Raw genomic sequence first — 21,496 nt, forward strand, 5'->3', positions numbered from 1 at the left:
TGGATTCTTAAAAATTCTAAAGATCTACTGCTAAATCTTAGATCACAATCTCTGCAATTTTGCAGCAACATTAAAACTTTTGATTTTTCACTACTACTTTTTTACACTACTATTCCCCATGCTCAATTGAAAAATCGACTTCACCATCTCATCAAACAGAGCTTTTTCTAGAAAAATGGGAATCATAGATATAAATTTCTTGTTTTGGGTTATAATAATTCTTATTTTGTGAAGAACCACACAGATTCTATCAGAAAATATACTGAAGATGATATATCAAATGGCTGGAATTTTTGATCGACAAATATTTGTTGAGTTTGGAGGATTGATATTTAAACAGACAGTCGGTATTGCAATGGGTACTAATTGTGCACCCCTACTGGCCGATTTGTTTTTTATACTCGTATGAAGCAGAATTCATTCAAAACCTTCTAAAAGACAAAAAGAAAAAGCACCTTGCGAAATTCTTTAATTTTACTTTCAGATATATTGCTGATGTCCTATCACTGAATAACCCATATTTCAGTCAGTAATTATGATATATCCCAGTTAACTTGAAATTAAGGATACTACTGATACTAGAAGGACTGCTTCATACCTTGATCTTTTCCTCAATATTGACACAGATGGACGACTTCACACTAAAATCTATGACAAACGGGACGATTTCAACTTCCCAATTATCAATTTTCCATTTCTCAGCAGTAACATACCTTCTGCCCCATCGTATGGTGTTTATATATCTCAGTTGATACGTTATGCTCGTGCTTGTTCACACTATAATGACTTCATATACAGGAGTGTGCTACTTACGCAGAAACTGCTCAAACAGATTAATGAGGAGGAAAGATTAAAATGACACTCCGTAAATTTTACGGACACCATCACGAATTGATTAATCTATACGATGTGCCTGTGTCTATACTAACTAACGACATTTTTACCACGTCTTTGATTGTGGTTTACCATCTACGTCGTCTGGTCTGCTAAGTACCGAACGTGACTTATTCCCGAATATGACTGTTTTCCCGAGTGTGAATTCGCATTGCTATTGGACGTGTCTCGGTATTTATACATCCAACATTCATATATTTAGTTATGATGTTTCGTTTGTAATTCTGGTTAGATATTGTGTTATGTCTTGTCGTTTGAATTCTATTTCTATTTTTTTCTACATGTATGTAAAAGTTAAGATAATTTATCAGCTAGTTCATTTATATAATTTTTAGTTTAAAGCTTCTATATGCACAGGATTAATATATTTTTACAGTTTTGATTAAGAAAAAACCGACATGGTTTGAAAATACAAATAATTACACCATTACTAACACAATTCTATATTAATATTCTTGTAATGGTTAGAAAATAACACCATTACAAACTTAATCCCAATTTTATATTCTATTTTTAGAAATTTACCTGTGACGTCACTTTTTGTGGCGTTGATACATTCGTGTGACGTACAGTTCATAATTCTATGGTGGTGTGAATGAGAGATGTCCGTTGTTATTCTGTGATTTACATGTTGTAAGGTACTATTATATTATTTATAAAACCAGGTTCAACCCACCATTTATTTCTTAAAATGTCCTGTACCAAGTCAGGAATATGGCAGTTGTTATCAGATAGTCCGTTTCTATGTATGTTGGCGTTTGTTTTTGTAGCACACTGAAAACATAAATTAGTCAATTTGACCAATTTAATTGGTCATTTTGACTGTCCTCTAGATGACAATGCACTTTAATCATTTTGACTATGCTGTTTGTCGTTTGACTAGATGGGTAGTCACATTTGACTGAGTAGGGTGGTAATTATGACTATGTTTGGAAGTCAAAATGACCATATGTTATACTCGTTATGACGAATTGGATTGTTCAATTGACTATGCACATTTGTCAGTTTGACAATTGATTGCAGTCCATATATATGACTTATTGAAATAGTCGAAAGTGACCATGTTGTTTAGTCAACATGATTACTGTGAATAGTCACGACTGTTAGACTGTTATTTTAATTTGTGTTGTGTTTTTTGTTCCACCAATTTACTTTGTGTGTGTTTCTATCCGTTTTGTACTTTTATGTTTCATTCTTCTGTTATTCTAGTTTTTGTTGTTTCTTTTCCATAGGATTGACAAATACATCTGGAATATAATATCATTAAAAATACCACAACAGCAAAACTATATATATATAAACATCGAAACCGTATAGGACCACAAAGTGCTCAATGTTCAAAACCTTCCTATATCTTCATGATTTTCATGTGTTACCATTACTCAGTGACATATATTAAAGTCTAAAAATCAAATAAAGAAAATATATTTATTATAAACTCATTGTTAATTTGAAGTGTTTATTTCAGATATTTTTTCGGTATCAACTGTGTCAGTGTAATAATCTCTCTGGTCAAAAATCTCTCAGCTGTGTTCATACAAATAGCAATGTCTTCATTTGCTGAAAAATATAATTATATCATTTTAGAAGCTAAAATATAACAATAAACAAGTATATCAGTCATGTTAAAAGTTAAAAAAAAACCAAATTTTAAAATCTTTGATCTAGTGATTTTGTCACTCATTTTATACCATTATTTTGTAATGTAAGTTCCGGGATCTTGACAGCCACCCATCTTAAACCGTAACATTGTAATGTAAGCACCAGGATCTTGACAGCCACCCATCTTATACCACAACATTGTAATGTAAGCACCGGGATCTTGACAGCCACCCATCTTATACCACAACATTGTGATATAAGCACCAGGATCTTGACAGCCACCCATCTTATAACACAACATTGTAATGTAAGCACCAGGATCTTGACAGCCACCCATCTTATAACACAACATTGTAATGTAAGCACCAGGATCTTGACAGCCACCCATCTTATACCACACCATTGCAATGTAAGCACGAGGATCTTGACAGCCACCCATGTTATATCACAGCATTTAATGTAAGCACCAGGATCTTGACAGCTACCCTGAGGTTTTTTTTTTTAATTCATTGTTGTGAATATCGATTGCAGTGTTTATTTTTAACAGTTTTTGATCAGGTGAAAAATAAATATCGCTAAATACTCTTTTCAATCGAAAATACGTTGTATGTGTATCAAAATTGATATCCCGTATACATATCTTCCTCTGTTTTGTATTGTCATTAATTTACGTCAACATGTGCCGATATATTACATTCATTACACTTTTTCTAAAATTTAATTTTGGTAAGTTAGAATTAAAACAAATGTACATGATACTTACTTTAAACAATTGGTTTAATTGACAAAATAGCAGTTTCGTGCCTCCTGGTTTGTTTACATCTACACGATCTAGGGAACAAAGGGAACGCGAAAGAGTGCGCGTGAAAACCGATACTCTACACCACGTGGAGCTGTGACCATCTTACATAGTCAATTGACTATGCAGGTAGTCATAATGACTTGATGGGTAGTCATATATGCTGTTGACTACCTTTCAGCTAATATTTGACTAACTGAATAGTCATAGTGACTAATTTAAATTTTCAGTACAGTTCAGTGTTTATGTTGTTCCGTTGTTTTCCTTTATTACTATTGAACAGCTGTATACTACTGTTGCCTTTATTTCAACCATTTTATGGTTTGTTAATCTACTTAAATGTATTTATACATCTTTTAATTGGCATATTCTTTTCACTCGGTGATGCAAATGAATATAAAACCATTAATAAGAGTTGTATGTACACTCATCGGACAAAAGTGAGTTCCCAAAATGGCCGATGTATAGTTGGGAAATTTTCCACTTCCATTTTAACCGATGCTTTTCTTAGACTGATCTCTCTTTATAAACTAAATGTCGTTACTGACAGTGCCCCCTAGTGCCAAATATTTGGTTGATTACGTCATTCATGTTGCACTGACGTAAATAACCAAATAATTCGTCTGCTGTAAACATTGCGCCACACGGGAAAGAGGTGACACCAGAGGAGAAAAAATGATTATAGGGTTGTCAAAACAAGGCTATTCTGAGGATAAGTAAGGGACATTGCTGGGAAGGAATGGGAGAACCACCAAAAATTTTTAAAGAGGTTTCGCGACCGTGGATCAGAGGGAAACATTGGGAGAAGTGGTCGGAAGAAAAGGATTGATCCCAGGAATGATTGGAAGCTTCAAAGACTGTTGCGTACGGACCGGCGACAAACTCAAGGTGAAATCACTGATGCATTTTTAAAGGTCAAACACTGAACCCTGTTACATATAGTTCTAGGACAGTCAGGCGGCAGCTAAAGTTTAATGGTTACAAGAAGCATCCAGTTTCGAAGAAAAACAACGATATCCCCAGTAAATTGCGAGAAAAGGAAACGATTTTGTCATTGGACAGTGCGGGAAAACTGAAAAAAGTAATTTTTAGTGATGAGACAAAAATAAACATTGGAAATAGTGAGGGATATATAAATATTTTAGATGAGAACTTGTGGCCTTTGATTGTTAGACATTTCTCTGTCGACCCCTTTATTTTCCAGGAAGACAATGCTTCATGCCATGTGCCCTGACAGTCAAAACAGTGGAAGGCAGAAAATGATATGCTATAAATATTATCGTGGCCAGACATTCACTAGCGAACTAAACTTTTCGACTTATGAGTTTGAATGTCCCTTTGGTATCCTTTGCCTCTCTTTTAACATATTTGAAAACATGTGGAAAGTGATAAAAATTCGTGTTCAACAGAGAATAAATGATATTTTCAATGCCGGGGACGTGAAAACTGTATAATACCCTACCAAAACGAATTAGAACTGTTTTAAGATCTAAGAGATTTATAACAAAGTATTAGTCAATAAAGGTAAGTTTTCTTTATTTTCAATATTTTATAAAAGTTTCATTCTGTCCCTCCATATTAGTCCGTAATGACGCATCCGCCATCTTGGGAACTCACTTTTGTCAAATGACTGTTGCAAGAGTAAACTCGTTGTGTTTTCCGATGCAGTTTTTATGCGTCTGGCGTACTAAATGATAATCCTGGTACCTTTGATAACTATTTTAGAAAGATCTGGTATTTTTTCAAAATAATAGTTTTTAAATAATTGATAAACTTTAACAGGTTATTAAATATATTATATTAAATAAGACAGGCGAAAGATACCAAAAGGACATTCAAACTCAGAAGTCGAAAATAAACTGACAACGCCATGGCTAAAAAATAAGACCAACAGACAAACAACAGTACACAAAACACAACATAGAAAAACAAAAGACTATCAAAGTTTAAAGACGTAAAGACTATGAGCAAATCAGTGGACAGTCTAAAGTCTAGCAATTGGCAAATGTCTACTTTCGCGAATTTTGAATTTATGATTTGAGGTATGGAATCTCGATTTTTTTATTTCGAATCTGAAGTGATTTGTGAAATCAGTAAGTTTCTTTTCCATATTCAGTTATTGTTTTACAACATTGGATTGGTGTTACATCATCTGAAAAAAACGGAAATACAATGATACAATAATATAATTCTTAATTATTATAACATTAAAAATTTGGTCTTACTTTGTTTTATAAAATAAAAGAATAGTGAAGTTTGGCACAAATACGGATGTTTTACGGGCGTTTTGATGATTTGGTTGACCGCAACGGAATGTATGCGTCAAGGACCCCCGGGATATGTTCAACTTGTCTTTTTTTAACCTACTTGTTTGCATTAGCCTAAGAATTATTAAATATCTGAATACGTAAAGTATCTTGAAAAAATATTTAATGACAGATCAATAACAAAAGCTGAAATTCAGTCCAGAGAGGAAGAGAACGAAATTTAAAATAAAAAAGACTGAGGTTTGTTTGGCGAAGAAATGAACAGATATACTTGCAAAATCCAAATTCCTAGATTTTCCATAGTCATTTTAACAAGCACATATGTTTGAAATGATAACACTCCCAACTAACGGCTGACAATACAACTACATTAAATTAAGTAAAATGTGTCACCTCACTAGACACAAAACGTCACAATCAGCTACTAGTTAATGCATTCACATGGCATGATCTCCCTACAGTGCATTCTTTGAGTACATATATTTTTTAATCATCTCCTCTGATAAAACTAAAAAATATGGTATTGAAGGTTTTGTATTAAAGGATCTCATTTTATTTTACTATCGTTAAAATATAATTTGTTTAATGTAGTGGAAACAGTCACAGAATGACAACACATAGACAGGAACCTTCTACACGGCAAGTTCGGTAAAGAGAACACATCTAAATTTGTGCATGTATGATTCCTTACTACAATCACTTTCCGTTTTAGCAATGTTGGACAATACGACAGATCAATAACGGGAAAGTGAAAGGAAAAAAGTAATCTTAAAATATAAATAACGTTTAAATACAACGCAGTCATTATATGTAATTCAGAAAACGCACTGACCAAAAGAGACTGTTGACATATCCCTTGTTGCTAAGAAGTAACCTTTGAAAATGTATGCCTTTAAACTATAAAACCATTAATATCTCGGAAAAGCTAGAACCGGTTGGAATGACACGAAAAATTTACCGATTGACGTCGTGTTTCAACACACTCTCAGTTAATTTGCGTCTTATTTCTTTCTTTTAAATAAAATTGAGAATGGAAATGGGGAATGTGTCAAAGAGACAACAACCCGACCAAAGAGCAGAAAACAGCCCAAGGCCACAATGGGTCTTCAACACAGCGAGAAAATAAAGCACCCGGAGGCGGGCTTCAGCTGGCCCCTAAACAAAAATATGTACTAGTTCAGTGAAATGGACGTCACACTAAACTCCGAAAAATATATATGAACTAAATTTAAAAACATACAAGACTAACAAAGACCAGAGCCTCTGACTTGGGACTAAAAATGCGGAAGGGTTAAACATGTTTTGTGAGATCCCAACCCTCCCCATATACCTCTAGCCAATGTAGAATAAACAAACACACATCAATACGCTAATAATAATAATAATTGTGTGGTATAACTATTACTTTTCTAATAGTACATATACATGTAGTTGGTTGTAAACATTTATCCACATACGTTGGAAAGACCCTAATATTCGGAATTTTGAGTCCGAAATGCTCTTCAACTTCATAATTAAATTGGCCCGTTTAACTTTTTTGATTTGAGCGTCACTGATGATTCTTTTGTAGACAAAACGCGCGTCTTGTGTACAATATTAAAAGCTTGGTATGTATGATGACTTTATATCACTACTATTTAATTCTTGGGATATATCACATAGCCTGAAATTAGTAGTACTTTTGCTAATTAATATTCATAATATGTAAATGAGAATTGTACCACGTGATAATAGTTTGAACTGGACTGGCTTGCTATCATTAAAATCTTTAAAACACGGATATTATAAGTTGCCCGTCACAGAGTCCTTGTTTATAATCACTCTGATATTTCCGTAAAGTTGTCAGGCGGTCAAAATCAAAACAATGAACGCGAACTTAGTGAATTTTTCGTGTTTTCGTGAGTTTATTCTTCTTGAAATAGGGGCATTTTAACTTTACGTGGGAACCTAGAGTTCAACAACTACACATACAAGGTTTAGACTTGCTTATTCTTTGGACATTCAAGTTTTAAGTTTCATCCCCTCAACCTGTTTTTGTAATGACCTTGTTAGCCAATTTTCAACACGAAGTTTGCAAATTTGACGTTTCAGCCATTTTAGCCTGTATTTTATACTGCAATGTTAAAAGCCTCTAACTTCGATTTTAAAAATAGCTCAGGAACCTTGATTTTTGCAACGACAGTCATTATGTTTCGTTTAAATGGTGTATATTGTTGTGTATATTTATTTTCTGTCCCTGCAACCTGTCTATCACAAAATTCCCTATCATTTCAATATAATTTCCGTGACCCGTATCCGATTTCTTTAGTATAATATTCAAATAAGCAAAGTGGCGTTGATTTCTGGATATGATATAAACATGAAGGAAGCATCTCAAAAGATGGGTCAATAGCCTTAACGTAAAGTGATCTGCATGAGGAACGCTATGATTTCGACTAGTAAACTTTTGTCTTCTGTGATAATGGACATGTTGCTGTTTTAAGGATTTAACTAAGCTAAGCAACCTATGTTGCTTGAAAGCGGACTGTACAATGAAGATGAAAAACTATGGAGTTTTCTATGCAATGAATTTGAAGAAAAAAAATGGACATCATTCCAAGAAACATTCTGTTTTTCCTGATTTTTCTAAAATGCGGAAATTTCATTTTACATATTGACCATTAGAGAGCTTCTTCCTCTTTAGTTATCCAGATGTGATGTTAAAATGTCTGTTTTCAATTTTCCAAACGGAATTTTGTATCCAAAAATCAGTTTAAAACATTTTATTTTGAAAAAAAACCCCACTGTATTCACTAATTTTGTTTTTAAACACAGCTTTCTGACATACTACCATACAAGCCAAAAAAAATGTATTATGGCATGTTTGTTTCGTCACACAATAGTAGCGAGAAAAACAGAAATATTATACATAGCCTTGACCTTTCTGCTTTGTTATACAGTCAGTGCTGTCCCAAACAGAGATCAAGGATAGGGAAAACAGACTAGAATAATTGGATTATGAAAAGGTGAATAAAACTAAGTTCATTTGTGTAGGCAATTACATTGTGCGTCAATTTACGACAAACTTTACTTTCCGTTCAGGAATCAATATCTTCCTGTAATACTTAATTTACACTGCATATTCTATTAATTCCAAGAACAAATAAGATTACCAATTACTCCTATCATGACCAGAGCACTATTAACCTGCACGTGGACCTTTTCTCGGTATAAAAAGTATAAACATCATTTCCCAATACTTAATGACTATATATGTAAGTTTGACTTTTTTGTCTGTTTTTATACAAATGAACATGAGAAAAGATTTCATGTTTGCGTTTTAATATTTTCAAAAACAGTCACTAAAATTTTGCACCAGTATCATCTTGACAATTGCTTTTCTAATACGACATTGTAATTTGAATGCTAGTCTACATCTTATTAATAAAGGTTGATTCATCTAAAAGAATAATTCTAATTCGGTGATGTCATATACGAGAAAAACAGGACGGGATGAAAGTTATGACAATTGGAACATATCCTTCGCCATTAGTGAAACATATATTCAATAACGATCAACCACCTCGTGATGGCGTCCATAAAATTTTCGAAGGAATGACTTCAACTTCACCATTTGGAACGCTTAGTTTGATAGCTTGAAATTGACACCAGAGCTTATTCTTATAATTGCTTTTTGACAAAGTGAGATATACCCGTTTGAGAATTGTTAACATTCTAGCAGAGAAGGACTGAACCTGTGATTTTAATTTTACGATCGCCGTCATACATCGATTGTTTGTAAGAGTGTTTTATAATGTAAATCACTAGGGTCCTAAATGCTCTTCAACTCCTTTTTTTTCTCTCGCCTTTTTAACGTTGTGAATTCACTGATGATCTTTAGAAGACGAAACGCGCGTTTGGCGTACACAACTTTAATCCTGGTATCTATGATGAATTTATTAAAATAATAAGAGAGGTCAATATGATATGCACTATCAAAATATGAAAGACAAATATATCTTCCTAACTTTCTTTTCGAGATATTTCTATTTGATTTTCGCATGTTTGAGGTTTAAACCAAATTTCATACTAACAGATCAATATTTTACCGAAAAATTAATACTACTTTTAAACAGAAAGAGATATTTCATCCTTTTATTTTGCTGAGTTGTCTTTACTTCTTAGGTCGTTTCGTTAGTTACCAAAATGATGGTAAAATGTGAAATTATTTCTCGTGAAATCATATAACTAAAACCTTGGACTATTTTTTTAAATAACTTGTTGCTTACATGTACAAGACAGCTATTGAAACAAGAGTTCCTAAAGGTAGAGTTCAATATTGTTTGTTTTTCGTCGTTGTTTTGTTTTTTGCCTGACTTTGTCAGTTTTTCTTCGACATCAGTGTATATAAGTGCGAATCCAGATAGTTCATTTTTACTGTCATATGCGAGTATTACTATTGTAGAATAAAAGATGATGGAAAAAAACTGTGTTTGTTTACGTTTTGAAAATACAAAATAATTGATTTGAATGTATTCTTTAACACAATTTCATTAGAATATGACTTTACAATGTACAATAATATTATTAAAGTCCAAAAATATATTATTAAATCAATACAATCTAGAATAAAGTTATTGAAAGCGATTCATTTTGACATTTGGTGCAATGCATTATTACTGTAAGTGCGTACATTTCTGATGTGGCATTTTTTTTTTAGGTGCGATGCATTTTCATTGTGGTTTTAAATGATAATTGGACATGCAAAAACTGACAATATTCATTTGATGAATTAAATATTGATGATATATACAATTTGAAGATACAAACTTATCGTACATGCTTACACCGTACAGTTAATTGTGGACATTTTGCGTTTTTATGCGATAAAGAACAATCTGAGAGAAGCCGATATATGATATCAAAAATATTATGAGTTGTGTACGCAATTTGTATACAAAAATATATTATACACGTTGTATGCATGTTAAGTCATCAATGTTAATTAAAGAATTCGAATTTTAACTCGAACTGTACTTACTGATTGATAAACGCACGTAAGTTTACACCTTGGTCACAAAAACTCGCTTAAAAATGCTTCAAAAATGCAAACATTAAATAACTTTAAATAACAACTGATATTTGTGCAGGTTAGTGAGCATATCTTCCTCCAGAATATACCCCGCATACCTAGTTCATTGTATTTATAATGATTTTCTAAAATCAGTTTATACTGTACCGTTCCTTGCGCGTTTTCGTAACAGTACTGTACCCTTCGTTGTAAAAAATATCAAGAAGAAAATATGTTGTCTCCTTTGAAATACCCATCTTATATTTTTTGTAACGACTTAATTATTTGACATTTCTAACATATCATATTAAAAATTTAGTATTTTGATCATGAGGTAAAGGTCACACAAAGAGCATGATAATATGCGACACGTCGTCCTGAGTTTGTTATTAGTGTGTCAGGGATTCGAAAAATATTTGGGAGTAGAACATCCATGAGTGCAACGTATTTTTACGGCAAATTATCCTTAAAAAGTTGTAGTACTTGATTTAACAAACTTTGAAAAGTTGTCAAGCAGTATTATTATAAATGTATGTAATATACATATTTTTACCATATTGATCGGCTTTGAGTTGTCAAAATGCACAACAAATAGTACAAGGATTTGCAATGAACAGTACTAAACAAAAACACTATAAAGACAACGAATCTTGACGTAATCCGGAGTTTGGTCTTTAAACATGCATAAATGAATATATAACAAAGGGTTTCTCATTTGTTGTGACTATTTTAAATAGACGTGTGTATAAATTACATCGCGAAACAAAGATTCTGTGTAACACAAACTTAAATTAACTATAAATAAAAGAATGGTATGTTGACTCGACAACTAAATGTGACCGTGTGTTTAATGATATTTGTTTTTGTTTAAGTTAATAATGGATGTTCATGTTTTATGAATAAACAATGCTGTTAGGAAGCAGTAAACTTTGTGTTCCTAAACATGTTATACCTACTGTTACGGCCATAAGTCTTTGAAGAATAATATTTGAATACATTATCTACCAACTTCACTTCGCGGCACAGCAACGTCCGAAATCAACTGTACGGTGGAGATATTAGTGATATAGAACCATTAAAACTTGTAACAATAAACTGTTCTTAATATGTCTTTGGAATTTCAAAATTGCGTATTCTTTATTTGTCTTATACACACTGATGAAGTTGCATCGATACGTGATGTAAAGCTCTTTAGATTTAAACATAAACTGAAGTGAGAACGTAACCAGTCATTCAAGCTTAAGATGTAGGTCGTTTTTTGAACTCTCTTCATTATTCAAGTACATTCATTAATGACGTTTCATTAGTATGTGATGTATAGAACACTAGATATAGACCAAAACCCAAAACTTAAGAAGAGTTTTAGGTGGCCATTAATGTGCTTAACCTTGCAAAGTATATGTATTCAATGATGAAATGTCAATGGAATGGATAAATCTAATCTTTCATGTATATCCTGACGAATTAATAAAAAAAAAAAAAAAATAGAATTGAATACTTTTAGCAATAAATGCTCTTATTTTTATGGAATTCATTTTTGTAAATCGTTAGACTTTCACTCACAAAGTAAGCATCAATTCCTTCCGACTTCGTTTTGTTTGTCAGTGAGTCGGCTGAACTAACACTCTAGTTGATGAAAATAATAAAGATTCCTACTGTGAAAATGCACCGCTTATACAATAGAAATTAAACGCCCCTACAGTGAAAATGAAAGTATTGTATCAATATTCGACAGTAAACATAAATCGCATAACGAATGCAGCATAGTGGAATTTAACTCAATATCAGCAAATTGAATAAAAAAAAACTGTTTAAAGTTATACAACATTAATGATTATGTTAAAAGGTATATTTTTCTGAAAATAAAACTTCACTGCTGCTTTTAAATCTCATGCACGCTCTGTTCGTGAAATATTCCTAATATTTACATACTTGTGTTTCAATTTAACACCTTGATCGCTGAATGTTCGATATAAACCCGTCTGCACCTTTTATCTATATCACATGTGTATTAAAACAATTCATTTGATATATAATTCATTACTTTATTCCAAAATTATAAATTTTTCGTCTGTTTATTTACCATTCTTCATTAGAAATGTATGGCATATACAGTGAAAATGGTATTTCGGGATCCGCACTTTATATACATTGGACATGTGAGTTTTAAATGTCACCTTTGTATCTTACGCCTCTGTTTTGCTTAATACAACGTAAAGCTATTGCTGTTCTAAATCGAAGCGGTATAACATCTAATGTAATAAATTTGAACTTTTTTTTGATAATTTTGAAAATAAATATTTTTCATTTGCCTCGAAATTTATGACCCCACATTCGATTGTCCGTTCTAAGACACACAGCAAGTTCGTTTTCCTTTGAATTACTTTCAAGTTAACGTTACCTATGTTGATCTTTTAATTTGTTTATGTCTAACATAAGCAGAAATTGCGAAAAACAATGCGATGTCGACGAAAATTAATGCTCGTTTTGGGTATCAAATTATAAGTCTTGTATCTTTGATGGGTTTTTACGATATTTGAAAATCGGTAAACTACCGTTGCCTCATATTTGTTTTTGCTTTGATCAATACTATTGGATGTGACTTTTGAATGGTGCTGCTGTCAGATGCGAATTCAAAAAAGTTCAAAGTTAACCCTGAATGTCTTAAATTACAAGAACTGAAATTTTGCAATGTTGAAACATTGGAACCACTATACACTTATGTCCTTGTCCTAAATTGAAGGTGCCTACACATTTCTTTTTCCCTGTTTAGATTTTTTTTTTAAATGAACCGGAGTTTGCATTGCGGGTGATGAATGCATAGCAGGAGACTCTTTAAACTACCCGATAGTCTCTGTCTACCTTATGTAATTTTGTATTTATAAATTCCAAATGCATAAATATTTTTTGAACATCGTTAAAGTACTCTTTATACAAATATTAAATGTAAATACCATGTCTTCGTTTCTGGAAAAACATTTTTATACCCCCGCTTCAAAGGAGGCTGTATATTGCTTAGCCTCAGCCTATCCGTCATTTCATTTTCATGAACTACAAATCAGAGCCTCTAAAAATTGGTAGCAATCTTTATGTGAGAATACTATCCCTGTTATCTCGTTTAACATTTAGTGACTTCCTGTTTACGTCTGGTGTATCAAATCGTAAGCCTTGCACTTTTTATGAGATATTTACCGAATTTTTATGTATCCTTACACATAATGTTAAAGTACGAATTTTCGTCGCATTGTTCTAATGTATTGCGATTCAAAGCCACCCAAATAAGAATAGAGACGAAAAGTCAAGCATCAGTTCCAAAAATACTACTACAGAGAAACCGACTCTAACAATATCAAAACGTGGGTTAACTCATAGACGCTGAGAAGACGAACAGTTCCTATTCCACAAGTACAAAGCCTTCGTTATATTTATAACAAATAAACAAATTGATGGGAATTCGCCTTCAGTGATAGTCATAAACAAAGAAAAGAAGACGGGATCAAGGTGATGACAAATGGAATATATCCGTTGCCATCTGTGAAACTTATCTTCGCAACTTTCTGCAAATGAGTGATTGCGTCCGTAAATCTTTCTAAAAGACATCAATGTCATCACATACAACTCTTGCCTCAACAGATTCCTTTAAGCCAGCATTTCACTATCAATGTATTTCTGAAACATGTCAGAACGCAAGTTTTGGTAATCGTATAAACTTGATGATTTATCTGTTTTGTATTGTTCATTGACGAGAAGACAAGAAACTTTCCCATTAATATCATTTGGAATGCCATGTTAGATAGATATCGCATAAAAGGAGATAAGTACCCTATCGTTAGCCCTTGTCTTACTTCGTTTCGAGCTCGTCCAATCCGATCGTTTTCCCGCAAATGTTTGCCTGTTGGTACACACACGAACTTCGGTATACTGTCTTGAAATATGACAAGCCATATGTTTGGAGACTCAACAAGGTGGATGAATACTTGTGTTCATGCTTATGAGGTGTCAAAAACATCCCATTAGAAGGTGAAAGAAAGCAACATTGCTCTAAAAGTAAAATAACAAAAATACCGAACTCCAAGGAAAATTCGAAATGAAAAGTCCCTTATCAAATGGCAAAATCGAAAGCTCAAACACTTCAAACGAATGGGAAAGAATTGTCATATTCGTGACTTGATACAGGCATTTCCTTAAGTAGAAAATGGTGGTAACCGGGAAAGTCATAAGCTGTTTATAAATAAAAAGCATAAATGAAACCAGAAATGCTTGCTTCCTAGTCAGTATTTTAGTAGATAAAACCATTTGATAAATATATTATAAATAAATTACAAATCATTTTTCACATGAAATTAACTTTTTAATGAACGCAGAACAAATACATTTGTTTACATTTTATGTTGAATTATTATTAATAACACAAAACGAAAAACATAAAGACCCGTAGAAAAGGTCGATGAATATTCATAAATTGAATACATTTATATACAAAGAAATACATTAACAAATATTAAGTATTATGTACATGATTTGATTTTGTGATACTTACATTTATTTGAAATAAAAAAAATTAAAAAAAACTGTGACATGATGGAAATGATTTTCGAGCAACCATCAAATATCTTTTGTAGATCTTAAAATATTAGTGCGTATATCTTTTCACATTTTGATATTTTCTTCTTACTTTCTTTTAAGCATTTGTATAAAAATATCCTATTTTATACACATTTCTTGAATTTAACATATTTCATGTATTGCTTTAATCTAATAAATTGAAAACATTTGAAGTTTAAAATCGTAGATGCCGTATAATTTCATGAATTTGATTTGCGCTTTTCGGGCTCAACCGTCACCAGGAACGCCAATTGCAAATAATATGGAAAGCTGTGGAAAAATACGAAAATCAATATATTGTATGGCACATCATTTTAAAAAGGAAAAATTTCAAGTCAGTTTATGTCAAGATTAGAACCATTGGAACATGGAACCTTCATTTTCTTGAAAAATTGTAAATGTGTTTTTAAATGCTCTAAGTAGTATTATACGATATAGCTACGGGGTGGAAAAACAGTAAAACAGACGCTCAACATCCCCTCCAAACAAAGACATAATATGTAAGTTGCAATTATTTTTTACTTACATTTGATTTACTGTCACTTCAAATTAAATGATACTAAAAGTTATCGTCATCAACAATTTAGACGACCTTTATGAAGAAAAAATTTACAAAAATATATCAAGATTTTTTTCTAATGAAAGAACGGGGAAACGATATTATAAAATGACATATATATATATATATATATATATACAAGTCTAAATTGAAAACAACGTTCAAACCTATGATTGCGTTGGATAAAAACCGCAATTTTTATACGTGTGCATGCAAAACAAATTTCTTGTTAGAGGGGTCTAAATACAGCACAAACAACATTTTCCAAAAGACCAAAAAAGTGAAAAAGTATATTTTAACAAATCGCATTTGACTAACAGGTCGAACAACAAATGTTCTTAAACCCTGATGACTGCATGCCATTGGCGATTGCCAAATAAACGGATCACCGATGTAATAAATGGATCTTAATTATAAATTTGATACTAAACAGAAAACAATAAACATATATATATATATATATATATATATATATATATATATATATATATATATATATATATATATATATATGTAAACTTGAAATATAATCGCATGAGGTAAAAACATGAGTCAAACCATTATGTAGCCTCTTGCTCGAAATAAAGCATTGATGAAACCCAAATGAAAAAAGCACTCACATAGATATACGTACTGTTAAACAAATCACAGCCCGTTTCATCGATATAATAAATCTTCGATTGATTCATAGTCTTGATATTGTAGTTCTCGTAGTGCTTACTTTTCTTGAGATTCCACGAGAGTCAAGAGAGTTAAATCTAGCTCTAATATATGGTTCATGTTTATATTTAATGCACATGCAGAATAAACAACGCTTAAAATTGCGACGAAAATTTTGACTGAATATACTGTACAGTACTGGATTTGCAGCTGAGTTTACATATGCAATGATATTGACAAATACTTGAAAGGACCATGTCTCGTGAAATCTCGTCTTGGAGAGTGTGTTATAAAATAACAAAATTTGTGGAGGGGCATAACATAATGTATAAACAATAACACTGGCTACCAGCATTTTCACAACACCTTTTCGAGCTTTTATAGTTTCTGCAGCTCGGTCAGTTTTTCTATTTAATTCTTTTCTCATTTGAAATTTGGTATGAAGTTCATCCGTGCTGGCGTACAGGCGTCTCCCAATGATAGCATATAGAACTATTTGTATACACACTGGGATGAAATAATAGAATGTAAACTCCAAAAACTTGAAGATTATATTATCTAACTGATGATTAGGAAAGATTGTTATACAAAACGATATATCGGCGTGAGGTATCATCAACTTTACTTCGTTGTATAGCACTGTTGGTATCCCACAGGCACACGATATCATCCATATAACACTGACAGCTATAATATTTTTACGTCTGTTACATAAAATCTGTGCTTTTATCGGATGAACAATAGCTACAAACCTGAAACGAAAACAAAACGAATGTTTTTCGAATTAATTGTTTCACTGACAGAATTGTAATAAGTACCTGTAAAGAGTAGCTTAAATATTCCTAAAGATAACGTATGATGTACAAGACGTTAAATCAGTGTTGCTGTTGATGATCTCCGATAAAACAATTGAATGTTTTGAAGTATAAAACCGATTACAGAATCAAGTTGGAGTCACATTTAATATTTTGAATTGTTTTATATATTTAAAGAAAAGCTACTAGTAGGTCTACTATCGGAATTTTGGGTTCTCGCTCTTCAACTTCGTACTTTATTTGGCCTTTTTCACTTTTTTATTCGAGTGTCTGTAGAAGAAATGCGCGTCTGGTATACACAATTTTAATCCTGATATCTATGATGAGTTTATCTACTGGTGACATTTGATTTATTCAAGACATTGCCCCATTACTGTACCAATGCTTTCGTCCTGGAATTATTTTAGAGAATCATACAATACTACATATTTTATATAAATTTTCAGTTAAAAATTAGGAAATTGTACTAAAACGTAAGCAGCAACTTTTACAGGAAAAGTTGTTCAAAGACGCTTTTGGCTATTCCGTCCATGCATTTTTTTTTCTTTGCTCTCAAACATTTATTTGTTTTTGTATTTTCCAAACTTTTTTTCCTTAAGCGTAACTGATAGAGTTTATTCAAAAAAGACGCGTTGTGCGCGCGGAAAATAAGTCCGTACGTCTTTTCATAGATAAGTGAAAAATGATAATTTAACAATGGCGCCCGGGCCGTCATAAAATGATTTAAACGAAGTTAAATTTGATCTCAATATAAAATAAGAAGATGTGGTATGATTGCCAATGAGATAATTTTCCAACACAGTCAAAATGACGTGAATTTACGCAATTTTTTCAATATTTTTTTTTTATAAAAATCTCTATAGCTTTTAAAAATTGAATGTCTCGAATCACTTCTGGATTACTCATTAAATAATGTCTTCTATATGTTTCAAATACCAAAAAACTTGCATTGTTTCGCAGATGAATGACAAAACTGATAGACAAAATGTAACAAGCTTTTTGGTATACTTGTTGAAATATTTATTAATTGGCACTTGAGTTTCCGTCACGGACACGCCATTATATATTATATAACAGAAGAAAAAAGAGTTTCCGGTTTTTAAAGTAAATCTCTATGACATTATATTGTATTGTAAAATCGGAGCGGTAAAGTGTCATGTAGTAATGTTATAAATCTTGTTTAAGCTTACACAATCACAGTTTATATGGAAGCTACGCAGTCATTGAAGTACATTAAGCATTATGAAACATGCAGTTATGTCGTATTTCTCATTTAAATCCGAAGGATAGCCATTAATTTTTATTTGAAGCTTGATAGAATCTCTGTAAATTAAGCGTAAATAGAAACGATGTTTTCTCTACTTCATTGCTCCTTTTATATATCTGACCTACTGTTTATTTATCTTTTGGCTTGTTAGGAGAATGTGTATATATGTAATGTTGCAATAAAGCGCATGTTTTGCAGATGGCCTACAATAATTTCGCGTATCTAGTTACAGTTTATCCGAAATGCAATATTGTATAGGAAATAAGATAAAAACCATTTGATTCGCAGAAATCTAATTAAAGGTTTCATTTACCAAATATCATGACTGTCACAATTTATAGTCGAAGTTCAGAAATGTCACATATAACAGGTACAGTGTTAGTATACGTAGTATTACGCTCTTTTCTTGTACCTCTGGTCATATTTTTGTTTTGGCAAACGCTAATGGAGTCCAGAGTGTCAATGACTAATGGAAGATTTTTTAAATTATCGTTTTTATTCTAGGGAGGGATATATTATTTTTTAAACTAAAAAGTAGTAAACATTTATCCTCCCGCAATCGAAAGCCGAAAGACATTTTGTTTACTTTTGTAGAAAAACTGAAAAATATTTAACTTCAAATGTATTTATTTCAAAAGCGAAATATGTTTTATTTCTTTTTCTTATCTGTTGTTCAAAGCATTTCAGGTATTCTATTGGTTAAATTTCCACGGATGAAATCGTTGTTGCGAGAATGCCTTCCGTACACAGTTCTGCAAAATAAAGGCGACAAAAAAAAAGCACCCGTGCATTTGAATATTCACTTATTGAATTATCTGAGCCGTAGTTTTATATTGATAATTTTGTTCGTATACTATTTTTTTGTCAATGTGAATGATACATTCATTACTTAGTCTAGTATCACCATCGAAGGAATGTTAGTGTCTTACATCTAGTGTAAAATACATCTTGATATTGAAGTTTTAGCTGAAAAAGTTTAACAAAACATTCATATACAACTTTATTGAAATGTAGAGAGAATGCCAATTACACATAATTGTAAACAAGAACCATTCGAATAAACTTTCGTACCAGCAGTAGATAAAACAAAAATGATCGTACGTATCCCCTTTGTCCTGCTTTTACAATTGCACCGTAGTCCATATTTTGTCATAGCTTTGTGTATCGGTTAATTTAAAAGGGGATCCTTAAAGACTATGAGTCTTAAGAGAATGAATTGAATCCATCCTTCACATACTATTCCATTTTTTTCCCATGAAAGTCTTCATCATTTATTTGTTTACCAATAGTATAGTATTCATGTTTAAAATCAATTGGGTCTTGAAAAATATTTTTTTATGGGAATAAGGAATATATAATCAATAGCAAGGGCGAAATATATATAATTAGTGTTCATGAAAGTAAAACATGTACGTTATTTAAGGAAGTATATGTTCCAATCGTCGTAACCACAATCCCGTCCTCCTTTTCCCCGAATGTGACCTATCGAATTAGACTTGTCCCCGGGTTTGTGCTGACATAAGTATCACGAAGGGTGCCACATGGGAGCAGGATCAGGTTACTCTTCCGGAGCACCTGAGATAACCCCCGGATTTTGGTAGGGTTCGTGTTGCTCAGTCTTTAGTTTTCTCTGTTGTATTTTGTATAATGTTGTTTGTCTTTCGATCTTTTTCTTTTGCCATGGCGTTGTCAGTTTATTTTCGACTTCTGAGTTTGAATTTTCCTTTGGTATCTTTCGCCTCTCTTTTATCGTGTCCTCAAAGTTTCGAAGCGATTTACACTGTATGTTATTTTTGTTGATTGCTAACTCGAAGTGATACTTATCTAAATAATGGTGACCACGATGCCGGCGGTTAATGACAACTTCAGATATACTAATACTAACTGTCATTGAGTTGTTGTCAATAAAGATTAAAAAGGTAGTTACAAATTTAAGTCAATAAAATTTGTTATACAGTTATACACAATTATGTTAAGAGTGAATTTACGACACATGCTGTTACGTTATACACAAAAAGAATTCAAGTTATTTGGTAAACGAATAAAATCAAACATTCTCTTTTATAAAATATTCGTAGGGGAGTGACTTAACGCCTGGTGAGATCAATATAATACCGATAACCCAACAATGATTAAACCTAAATAGCTGGAAATATCAAAATGCTTCTACACATTAGGGGAAAAGAATTCCGCTCAAGCCGGTGCGTTGTTCCGTTGCTTGTTGTGTGTTTTTAGCTGTGCATGTACTGATTTTGTGTCATGGATGGATACCCAATATTTTTTGTTTTTCTATTAAATAGAAATTATTGACAAATTGTCAGAAAAACATAAAATAAGTACAAATGAGAATTGTAGATACTTAGGAATTGCATTTGAGGTGAATATAAATGGGACACAAATTACATGTATGAATACTAGTATTTGGTCGAACATTCATTGCGGTATGTCTATCAAACTAGTCGTTGAAGAATTTTACACTGAAACAGACACTATTCTCTTCTAGTCTCAAACACTTGGACATGTATGAAGTACACCAAAGATGCGTATAATTTCTACATTAGATTGTCTTTTAATGACGGACGATTCCCCTCCACATCAAAATGAGGACGACCTTGAAGATTTCGTCCTACATGCCTCCGTATATTTTTTTTTCCTTTTGTTATTTTTGAGAAAGACAACACTTCGCATATTTGGTAAAGAAGCATGAATGAAAATTTTTATAAAAAATGTATTTTCACCATGCTGCCGAGGATGCCTATACATTATGACAAATAGGTGAATAAAACTATACCGATGGGTTTAATATATACACTATTACTATTTAAATGTATATCTATGCTTTTTATAAGTAAACTGGTACTAAGTCTTGTTAAAAGTATACCGATACTTTTAAAAAGTATATATTTTAAATATACGTGTTGATAACATATCGATGTAAAGTGTATCCCTCAGAATTTGAAAACATAAATCATAATTAA

The 21,496-nt window shown here is 32.1% G+C and overlaps 1 protein-coding gene across 1 annotated transcript in view; it reads right to left on the bottom strand.

Annotated features, from left to right (window-relative positions):
• Positions 1-16,314: 16,314 nt before the first annotated feature.
• The window catches only part of LOC127734598 (neuropeptide receptor 15-like), a 52,709-nt gene continuing 47,527 nt past the window's right edge, over positions 16,315-21,496 (bottom strand). Inside the window, exon 2 of the mRNA XM_052244550.1 lies at positions 16,315-17,188. Within this exon, the coding sequence (XP_052100510.1) occupies positions 16,462-17,188 (727 nt within the window). The 3' untranslated portion in view covers positions 16,315-16,461. The remainder of the gene's footprint in view (positions 17,189-21,496) is intronic.

The sequence above is a fragment of the Mytilus californianus genome, unplaced genomic scaffold (assembly GCF_021869535.1).
Source record: "Mytilus californianus isolate M0D057914Y unplaced genomic scaffold, xbMytCali1.0.p SCAF_3, whole genome shotgun sequence".
NCBI lineage: Eukaryota > Metazoa > Mollusca > Bivalvia > Mytilida > Mytilidae > Mytilus > Mytilus californianus.